Source organism: Drosophila bipectinata, chromosome 3R, assembly GCF_030179905.1.
Source record: "Drosophila bipectinata strain 14024-0381.07 chromosome 3R, DbipHiC1v2, whole genome shotgun sequence".
Taxonomy (NCBI): domain Eukaryota; kingdom Metazoa; phylum Arthropoda; class Insecta; order Diptera; family Drosophilidae; genus Drosophila; species Drosophila bipectinata.
In genome coordinates this window covers 7,639,756-7,650,369 of record NC_091739.1, presented here as the reverse complement: position 1 = coordinate 7,650,369, position 10,614 = coordinate 7,639,756, and the positions used below count along the sequence as shown (strand labels likewise).

Below are 10,614 nucleotides of genomic sequence, written 5' to 3'. Positions count from 1 at the left end.
TCAGCAGTGGCCGGCTAAGCAGCCGAGTGGAGGCCAACTGTGGCCGGTTGCGACATAGGAGTTGAAATTTTAGTTAATATTTTCTGTTACGTATTTATTCAACAAATTTGGTTCTTTGCAAGAGTCGTAGTTGTAAAGTTGGTCAAAAGAGATGCTACAAAATGTACACATTATGGATACACACATATATTTATCGATCTTAGCCGGGTGCGGCATAAAACTAACACTTAAACGCTACACGAATATTTACATACATGTCGTAGGTTCATAAGAGATACAATAATACAATTACGGATACACTGTACTAGCTCAGAGTTCTCGATAATAATTTAAAACAATGGAACATGATGTGCGGATCGGCAGGATCAATTCCGAAGGCTCTCGGCGAACTCTCTCGGCCTGCTCGATGCTGGTGTGATGTGACTTTCAAATTAAATACAGGACAGGATACAACGGTTGCTCAAGGGATTCGTACCCATCCTCTCATTCAATCGAAACGAAATAATATATCTGATAGCTCTAAACAATTGAAAGTCTCTGTGAATTTTCCTAACTGCTCGATGCTACAATTAGCTAAAAACAAAACAAAGTACAAGAGAATCACGCAATGGCTCAAGCCACTCCCTCCAGCCTAGCCACGCTGCTTGCTGCTCCCGCCGCTGCTGTGGCTGTCCTCGGACGGTGGACGCACCCAGCCGCCATACCGGCGTTCCATTTCCCGGGCCACCGCCAGGCAGAGGTGGTCCTGGCCGGGATTGGCCACCACCTGGAGGCCCATGGGCAGGTTGCGCCTGTCCAGGCCGATCATGCAGTTCGTCACCGGCAGGCCGAGTGTGTTGAAAATGGCCATGTACATGGGCTCGAGCAGCTTGTGGTAGATCTGGTAGTGCTGGTGCGCCGTGTTCGGGAATGTGGGGTAGATGAAGACGCCGTCGTTGCCCAGCATCTCCTTGAATTCAGTCTTGAGGGCATCTATGATGCTGGCCAGGTGCTTGTGGCGCGAGTTCGGGATGATCTTCATGAAGTTCTGCAGGTGGCCGAATATCACCGACGGCAGGATGCTGTCCGAGCAGCCGAAGAAGTACTTGACCGTCTCCTTGCACACGGTTTTCGGCTGCTCGCCCTCCTCCGTCTTGTGGTAGATGGTCTCGATGTTCTTCATGGTCAGCATGGCCGACAGCGATATGTCCAGCGACCACTTCATCTTCCGGATGTTCACTCGCTTGGCGTTGAAGTCGGTGGCCACCCGGTTGATGGCCGCGTGCAGATCCCGGCTGAGCGGCCGCATCATGCCCGACGGCCCGTCGTTGTCCATGAAGAAGAACCTTATGCCATGGACACTGATCGCCCTATCCAGGGTTAGCTTCGGACCCGTGGGATCATTCATGCACTTGAGCAGCAGCGGCAGATCCTTGGCGTAGCGCGTCATGGGGGCGATGGTGAAGAAGTCGCCCCACTTGGGGAAGTCGCTCGTCGGGTGGTGGCCCTTAAACGAGACGGCATACGGCGTGGGCTTGTGCCCCCAGATCCCGCTAAACATGGCGGGGAGACGCGAAGAGCCTCCAATGTCTGAGGTAAGGCCCAGCAGAGAGGCCCCACTAGCCAGGAGCGCTGCCTCGCCGCCGGAGGAGCCGCCTGGGGTGCGCTTCAGATCGTAGGGGTTCTTCGTCTGACCCGTGACATTGTTGTAGGTCTCCCAGAGCAGACACAGCTCGGGGGTGTTGGAGACCAGTAAGATGATGCCACCGCATCGCTTAATCTGCTCCACCACCGGCGCATCCGACTTGGCTATCTGCGGCGTTTTGAAGACTCGTCCCGCCTGGTTGGTCATACCCTTGACGGCGATGCTCTCCTTGACGGTCACCGGGATGCCAAGTAGGGGAGTGTGCTCCTCCATCGACTCCACGCTGTTAATGCCCATGGCTATCACTTTGTCGATCTCGCGCGCCTCTTCCAGCGCCTCCTCGAAGCGATCCTGCACGATGGCATTTATGAGGGGATTAACCTGCCGACACCGTTCTATGTAGGCCTCGACGACTTCTTCGCTTTTAATCTGCAAGTAGAAAGCAAAGTGAAAAGTGCATTAGTTTACGACTGTTTTCCCACACATGTTCCCGTTCCCAATCCCATTCCCATCCCAGCTGGGGCAATTAATTCTGGCCGTCTATTCGGGCACAGCGAAGGCAATTTGTGTTAAATTAAAATCAATAAAAAGACAGAAGCCACAACATGCATTCGTGACGCGTGCACTTTCGATCATCGATCGGCAGCGGCTCCATGACGTACCATATGAGTGATGTCAATAGGGCGGAGGTCGAAGGGCGCAGGTCAATGTGCGACCTGGGAATTGATTCACATGCAAAAGAGCTCAGAGCACTCGGAATGCCAATCAAGCAAATTGTGTATTAGTTCCGCGTTAAAAACTTGATCTACAATGCTTATAATGAATGCTTTTGAAGCAAACACTCAATTATTTGTTGAAATGCCCGATTGATTTGTCAAAACAAATAAAGAACAAGGGGGGGAGCCGATCCATCACACTACAATAATAGGTAGAGTCTAAGGCGGAAATATAATGAGTATTGAAATGAAACAATCAAACTCACACAACAATAAAACAAAGAATCGGTGCTTAGTAATTAAATCGGAAGGCAGACTTTGCTTTCTTTCAAATAATAGAGCGATTTAAGATCTAGGCACGTATTTCTTGAAATGGTATGGAATCTGCACATGCAGCTGATTGAGCGTAGAATCCTTCAATTAAAAGCTCCCATATACATATACTTAGGCTAATTTAATTACAAAACATTCACACTCAATATACCGGCAATTAAAATACCTAATAACCTAATAGAGGGGTGAAGCACCCATTAATCAGAAGTTCATCTATCAATCAATAGTGAAACCGTATAATCCAACCACAAGCCCCAATCGAGCCCGACCTCTGAACTTGATTTCAGCCAATCGGGGTAATCTGAGGCAAAAGACCTTCTATCTAGTAGGCACTCGAGAGCATCAATACATGCAAATTGCCACTGAGTCTGAATCTGAATCTGTATTTGACTCTGAATTGAGACATAAATTGCCTTACTTTGCCTTAATGCAGGCACATGCAATGCACTATTAAAGTGCCAGCATATATCTAGATGCCTCATAATATATGTAAACTGTATATATGTATAATTAAAATTAAGGCTACTTGATTTTTTCAATGACTTCCAGTGTAATAATAAATCACAGGCAGCAGCAGCAGGCAGCAGTGAGACTGGGACAGGTAAACAGCATTAATACAACATGCAACAATAATAAGGAGGGGCATGGCGAGGGGTACTCGAAATCATCGACCGAAAAGTTTGCGACTCCGATTCCAATACAATACCACCAGCATTCGATGTTTACAAAGTGGAAAAGATATAGCTGTAGTGTAGTTGTTGCTGGTGGCTGCTGTTGTGGCACGAAGCATACACTTGTGTGGTATAAAGAAATCGCGACACACAGACACAGTTTCGCCAGATCTCCATCCATACATACATACATAGATGTATCTTTTGCACAAAGTACGTGTTAAAAACAAAAAAAATACATATAAAAGAGTCAAGAGCTTGAACGAAAAAGCAAAACAAACCGACGAAAACGAAAACACGAGTTATACGCTTCAAGTACAAACATATTTCATGCCAGTAGGGTCTCTCGTAGTGGCCGATCTCTGGAATCTTCCTCTCATTTGAAGATTTAATTAATTAAAATTAAAGACTGCAGACCGGACCAATTAAGCGGTGGCACTTTCTTGAAAGCGAGACAACTATTATCGGACACCAGATAATAGCTCCCGTTCTGATACAATCCCAATTACAAAATCATTACGCTTGGCTCGCCGTGAGGCAATGCTTAACCTATGACAATGAAACAGCCAGCAATTAAGGGGGAAAAAACCTTTATGAAAAAAAACAGAAAAATAATTATTAAAATAATAATATTTAGCAGACACATACGCACCATACAAGCACTTGACGAAAGAAGACAAAAGCAATAAAAAGCCCCACAAAAGAAACACTAAAATCTGAATTAAAACTTTTGTACTTCGGACGGACGTGCACTAAAAATTCAGCCCCACAAGTACATCCATCAGTACACCAGTGCATGCAGCAAATGCGATAAAACAAGCCAACATATGATGACCTAAGGGATGTGTGTGGGGTCTGCGATAAGGTCTGGCCAGTGATGACCTCACACGATGTGGACCAATGAACGCACATAAGATGCAGCAGCAGCAGCAGCAGCAGCCCAAAAAAAGATATAGATATGTGGATATATGGATGGATTTATGAATATAAAAGACACAAGACAGACAGTCAGACATGCCGTCTAGGCCGCAGTTAAGAGCTTGTTTGAATAATGATTTTGCGAAATTTGTGCCCGCCCCATAAAAGTGCTTGGTTAATACTCGAGATGACTAACCCGCTAATTTCTTCAATGTCTCGCCTCTATATCCCCTTGTTTTGGCCCAATTGGCTTAAGTGCTCGCGACGACAGTAGAAACCACAAAAAATTGTAATAAAAAAACCCAAATTGATTTCGATATCATCTGGAGAAGTAGTACCCTGACAAGGGTCATATAATGTTTGTTATGTTTTCTAGTCAAATGACGCAAATCATGGTGGAAAATATGTTCGGGTACTTGACAATTTTAGGAAAGTCATTGGATTGAATAACAAACCCTGATAACCATAGAACTGGTTTGCATAAACTCTTCGAGTTAAAAAAAAGGAAAATTGTAGAGATTATTTATTAGTCTATGGAACATTCTTTAATTGGAGTCACAAAAGTCTCTCCAGTTCCCCTGGTCATCTTAATGGCTGTCCCAGGGGCCAATGGCTTGTGCCTCGGGTCGAAATTTTTAATGGGAAACAGCAATGTCTTTGTCTTTTTTCACTTTCTGGCGAGTTTCGGAGGCAAAGGTCTCACATTGTCCAGCTCCTGACTGGGCACTACGTGGAAGACGGAATAAACCTGCTAATGGACTGCCGATTGCCTCAAGTTTGCCACAATGTATCTAATGGATGTGGCAACAAAATTGTGGCAACAATCTGGCGATTGATTTGGCAAGATTTTGGCCAGCCCGTTGCCGGGTTTGTTTCTTTGCGCAAGTGACCCAAATTCAGGTGGGAAAAAGTGGGATTGGGAATTGGGAATGGAGTTGGAATTGATTTTCAGTTAGACTTACCTTTCGTGTGCGAATCAGCTTGGCCAGGTCGACGGCAGGGATCTCCAGCAGGTGGCTGCGGATGGGGGGCAGCTTGCGCCGGATCACCTTGATGTTGGTGTACCGGCTGTAGGGAACCACGAACCAGCTGAAGACGATCATGGCCGACCGCAGGAATCGGCGCATGATGTACCCCAGGATCCTGGAACAGAGTAGCACAGCAATTTTGACGGCTTTCGATGTACACTTTCAACGAAAAAATATATATGTATGTATGTCCCGATTATGACGGGACGAATGCTAATGGTGGGGTGTAACTGGCGGGTATCTGGCGGGTGTACCCTTCCCTATACACGGCACTGCACAGCGATCACTGTTTCTCGGTAGACACGGAACGGCAAACAAGGCACACAAGGCACAGCAGCCAACAGGTTGCCAGGATTGTGCAATCTCTTCTGTGCAGCTGAGTGCAATCGAGGCAAGGCTTGCACAATTCAGCGAGCTCGGCTCAGCTCAGCTCGGCTCGGCTGACTGTGAGATGCTTTTTGGTCAGTTGGCAGTTGGCTAATAGTCCAATGGTAGTAGCTGTGGTAGTGGCATCGGGCAACTAGTTTTGCACTGCGGGATGCACTCGCGAAAAAGTCGAGATAGAGGTGGAGGCGTGGCACTGCCGACGCATGAGCAGCCTGTAGCCGGCTTTCATTTTTGGCGATGGCCGATCTTCCACCGTCTTATCACCGCGCACGCCAAATATCTGCCCGGAATCTGTATCGGTCTCTGTATCTCAGTATCTGACGGATGGCGGTTGACGGCTGCGAACCGATCGGATGCGAAACGTGCTGAGTAAATAAACGCAAGCTCAGCTTGCGGCAGAGTATTTAAAGCCCTGCTCTCCGCTCTCCAAGCTTGCGCGGCCCAAGCTTCCCAAAGAGAGTGTCAAGCTCAATAGTTCTCTTTTCAGCTCTTAAGCTGGAGTCGGCAGCACTGTGATTCCCAGTTCGAAAAAGTCAAAAGGAATTGGCCGTGTTTCGCGTTAAAAAGCCATGTAAATGCGTCAGAGACCGGCTTATGATGCTGGCAATTAACTAGCCTGCCCTCTTGATCCCAAGTGCCTTTCGATAATTCGCTATATTCTTGTTATTTTACACTCGTAAACGTAGGGAAGAGGCCAATTGGTAATTAGCCACCTTGTTGATTGCCAATTGGGCATGAATCTGACAGTTAAAGCCATATCCATATGCTGACCCGCGATTTCTGCTCCGACCTGAGATCATCAGCAAACCGCCGAGTCATTCGGAAAATAAATATTGATTTGCGAATGGGCACGAGGCGGAGTTTCCGGGGGAAAACCACGGCTTGCAAAACACTTACAAGGAATTAGAACTTTGCACTTATTTTAATTGTTTTGTTACCAAGTCCGGCTCTACTCAGAAACAGTATATATGCTGCTAAAGTCAGAAAAACAAATTCTCGAAAAGAGAAAGGCGATCTAATGGAAAATTCTACCAAAACGACCTTACGAATGTAGATACGACTGTGGGTTTATAATATATATATTTTTGGGGGTCTTACTCATTATTTAAGAAATCAACACCTCCCCTCAAAAATCTGAAATAATTCCCTGCGTGATAATGCATCAGATGTAAACAACAATTTATTGGTTTAAACGTCGTATTTACGGATCATAGTTAGTTCCTGACACTTGTGGTGAGCATTCAGGCGTACGCTACTTATCCATCTATGACACTAAAATTGCTTTTTAATTGGTCGAACGATTAGAAAATAATGGCCCCAAATTAGGCTCGCTGCTGGTCAGTTTTCGAGCTAAATAGTTAAGCTACCAAGATTCTTGAGATCACGCAATCCCAGTTGTCAGCAAGGTGATATAATCGGAGTAAAGAACAAAGATAATAACCAGCTGGGGCCGTAAAGATCTCGATCTGTATTTAATGATATGGCATCTTGGGGATTATTAGTTTCCACTTTCAACCGGTAATTCTCCACATTCCATGGGGTCAACAGTCATAAATGAAAGGACTCGTCGCAGTAGGGGGAAAACCTCAAGGTTTCTGTTTTTGGAGCCCAAGAGAACTACACATCTCAGAGATGGTTCAAGACAGTTAAAAGCTCTGTCTCTTTTGGGGGGTTTTTAAGAGAGCCAAGCGCGAAAGCTTGATATCTTAAAAATGAGTTATATTTCGCTCTCTGAGCGGCAGCCACACTTAAAAAAATATCTACTCAAAGATAAGAGAGACCCCCTCATGGGCTGTTGTGTCTTCGAATGGAGGGCCTCTTTTCAGTGCCGATAAAAGTTCCCCCGGATCGAGTTGGGTCGCAAAATTTTCCACAGCCCCCGACCCTGCCACGCGTAGAACGAGATAGTCGCCGGATTAGCTGACCGGACCCCGTACCCCCCTGGACGAGTACCACGCACAATGGGCATGTTTCTGGCGCAGAATAGGCGATTCTGCCGCGGCTTTGTTATTAACAGAGTTTGCCAGAGCTTGAGAAACTTTGCAGCCGCTAACGATAACACCAAAAACAAGAACATCAACAATAGCAGCAACAACAATGATAAAGCGGCCTCTGTGGACAAGTGCCACCCCCTGCAGGGTGTTCGGATATTGGACCTCACGCGCATCATAGCCGGCCCCTACTGCACCATGGTATTGGCCGACCTGGGCGCGGAAGTCATCAAGGTGGAGCGTCCCCACTTCGGTGACGAGGCCCGAAAATGGGGTCCACCGTTTCTGGAAAACTCGCCGGATTCCGTCTACTTTTTGGCCCCGAATCGCAACAAGAGGAGCATCTGCATCGATATAAAGCGTGGCTCGAAGCTACTGCACAAGCTGGTCGAGATTAGCGACGTTCTGGTGGAGAACTACGTGCCCGGCACTCTGGAGCGTTATGGCCTGGGCTACGAGCAGTTGAAGAAGGTCAATCCAAAGCTGATCTATTGCTCTTTGACGGGGTATGGGTCCGAGGGACCGTATGCGAAGCGACCGGGATACGACGTGATTGCCTCTTCGGTCGGAGGACTCCTGCACATCACCGGCGAACGCGATGGACCGCCCAGTAAAGTGGGAGTGGCCGTGACTGACATAGCAACGGGTCTGTATGCTCACGGAGCCATTTTGGCGGCACTCTACCAGCGGTATGGGACGCAGCGCGGCCAGAAGATCGATGTGAACCTGCTGTCCACCTGCTGCTCGATGCTCATCAATGTGGGTACCAACTATTTGAACGCCGGCGAAGAAGCAGAGCGCTGGGGCACAGCCCACTCCAGCATTGTGCCCTACGAAAGCTTCAGGACGAAGGATGGCTATCTCACCTTGGGCACCGGAAGCGACGCCCAGTTCCAGGAACTGTGTAAACGCCTGGACGTGGAGTCCATATCACAGGATGCCAAGTTCAAAACAAACAAGGACCGTGTCAAGCACCGGGTGGAGTTGGTGCAGCTTCTGGAACGAATCCTGTCCAAGGACACCTCCAAAAATTGGATGAAGTGCTTCGAGGGCGCATCGTTTCCCGTGGGACCTGTGAACAGTATTCGAGAAGTGTTCGATGACGAGCACATCCAGGCCATTGGCCTTGTCAAGACCCTGCCACATCCAAAGGCTGGCTCCGTTAAGGTGGTGGGACCACCAGTGGTGTACAGCGATGCTCGGAACGATGCCCGTACAGCTCCGCCGATGCTGGGCGAGCACACGGACGAGGTATTGGGCGAGCTACTGGACTACAAACAGGAGGAGTTGGCCGAGCTACGGGAGCAAGGTATTATTCAATAGGATCTATCGCTTCACTCGGTCTAGGAATCTTTTGGAACCAAAACTAAGTTTGGAATTTTGGTATGAAACCCGGTGTTATACGGAAAATGAAATTATATAATTTCATATATTCATATCAACCATAAAATTTTAACACAATGCTACAAAACTCAGAAATATTTTAAGATAAAAGATCAATTAAAATATCATAGAATTAAAACTATTTTTAACTTAAAAAAATACTAAAAAATTGCTAATAAACATTTTTTAAAAGCGTAGCTTTCATGGGTCAACATTTTGAATTTCTCATTTTACGGATGGTAATCCTTTTAAAGTTTAAATTTAAATATAAATTTTAAACTGACAAGTAACACCCAGTTATGGACTCTAGAAAACCTAAATTCTTGTCAAAATAAATATGATGTGTATACTTTTGGAGGGCCGGTGCCTAGAATGTGATTCAATCTGACCTCTTGAGATGAACGCGCTGAAAATGCCGGTAAGCCGGAAAAATGGGACTCTACTTGGGACCAATCCTACATATCTCCTATATGGTTCCCCAAGTTTATGCAGCACATACCCTGGAAGACGCGGTCGCGGCGCCAAAAAGTGATAATCGTTACCTTCTATCTGCTTGTACTGATCCTGATGGCGAGCATAGCCGGAAGCTTTGCCATTTTGTTCGTGTATGTGAATAATGAGAAGTTCGTTTGTCGGCACCCGGAGACCCAGACAACTGATTCTGAGGAGACGTCCACGAACAATTCGCTTACCTGAGCAACAGTTCCTCCAGATGGAAACAGGCCCAGACCCACACTACCTTTAGGACACTCGTCACTGGTAATAAACAGAAGCGGGGGAAGGATATGTGTAAGCCATTAAAAACAGTTGGGAAACGCAGAAAACTCACTCGTAGTTTAAAAAATATATTATATATTTGTACGTGTGTAGATAATATTACTGCGCTGTGGTCTGTTGTTTGTACGAGGCGCGTCCGCTCGCCGAGAAACCAAAACTAAAACTAAAACCGAGCAAAGTCCCACCTGGCTGTTCTTGTTGTGGTTCTTGCTATTGTTGTACGCCGCTGCAGGTGCTGCCAAAAGAAAAGCTAGCTAACAATCGTCACCGTCAATGGCAAATTGCGGCTTGTGTTTGTCTGGTTGTGGAGTGTGTGTGTGCAAAGTGCATAGACCGCGTCCGAGCTTCGAGATGAGCTCCCAGGTTACCCCCGCCGGCGATGCGGGTGTGGATTTCGCACTTAATGCTATGGGAGTACTTAATAGTTAAAAAATTTACCAATTAACAGTTAGTTACTCTGCCGTGCAATAAGGCAGTGTGCCCAGAGCGCGGCTTAGAGAAGTTACTTCAAGAAGCAACGTCCTTTACACAAATTTTTAAAATTCAATGAATACAAATTGAATTTTTTAAATTCAACTTTAATAACTGAATGCTTAGAATATTTTATAAAGTTGTCTTTTAAATGAACTCTTATTTATATCTTTTTTCAGAATAAATTTATTATAACTTTAAGCCCCATTTTGTTATAAATTGAATTCCAATTTTTATAGAAGTATAAATATTTTAAAAAGTGTTAATAGATTTCTTCTGCATGGTAAGCTCGGCTGAGTTATATACCCCAAAAAA

At 46.1% G+C, this 10,614-nt stretch overlaps 2 protein-coding genes across 5 annotated transcripts; one reads left to right on the top strand and one right to left on the bottom strand.

Annotated features, from left to right (window-relative positions):
• Nucleotides 1-164: 164 nt before the first annotated feature.
• On the bottom strand, nucleotides 165-10,316 carry LOC108128845 (fatty-acid amide hydrolase 2). 4 transcript variants are annotated; one of them, XM_017246668.3, is made up of 4 exons: nucleotides 9,881-10,014; nucleotides 9,744-9,807; nucleotides 5,225-5,405; nucleotides 165-2,053 (listed from the first exon to the last, which is right to left on the bottom strand). In XM_017246668.3, coding segments are annotated over exons 1-4 (1,668 nt in total). In that variant the 5' UTR covers nucleotides 9,882-10,014; the 3' UTR covers nucleotides 165-631. The 4 variants fall into 4 exon arrangements, with proteins under 4 accessions (XP_017102157.2, XP_017102159.1, XP_017102158.1 ...); XM_017246670.3 differs by lacking the exons at nucleotides 9,744-9,807; nucleotides 9,881-10,014 and adding an exon at nucleotides 10,267-10,316; XM_017246669.3 differs by lacking the exon at nucleotides 9,744-9,807 and having other exon boundaries at nucleotides 10,014-10,256.
• LOC108128846 (succinate--hydroxymethylglutarate CoA-transferase) lies at nucleotides 7,486-9,222 on the top strand. Its single transcript, XM_017246672.3, has one exon. It carries the CDS (start codon nucleotides 7,639-7,641, stop codon nucleotides 8,989-8,991), a length of 1,353 nt encoding a protein of 450 aa, XP_017102161.2. The 5' UTR covers nucleotides 7,486-7,638; the 3' UTR covers nucleotides 8,992-9,222.
• Nucleotides 10,317-10,614: the final 298 nt, after the last annotated feature.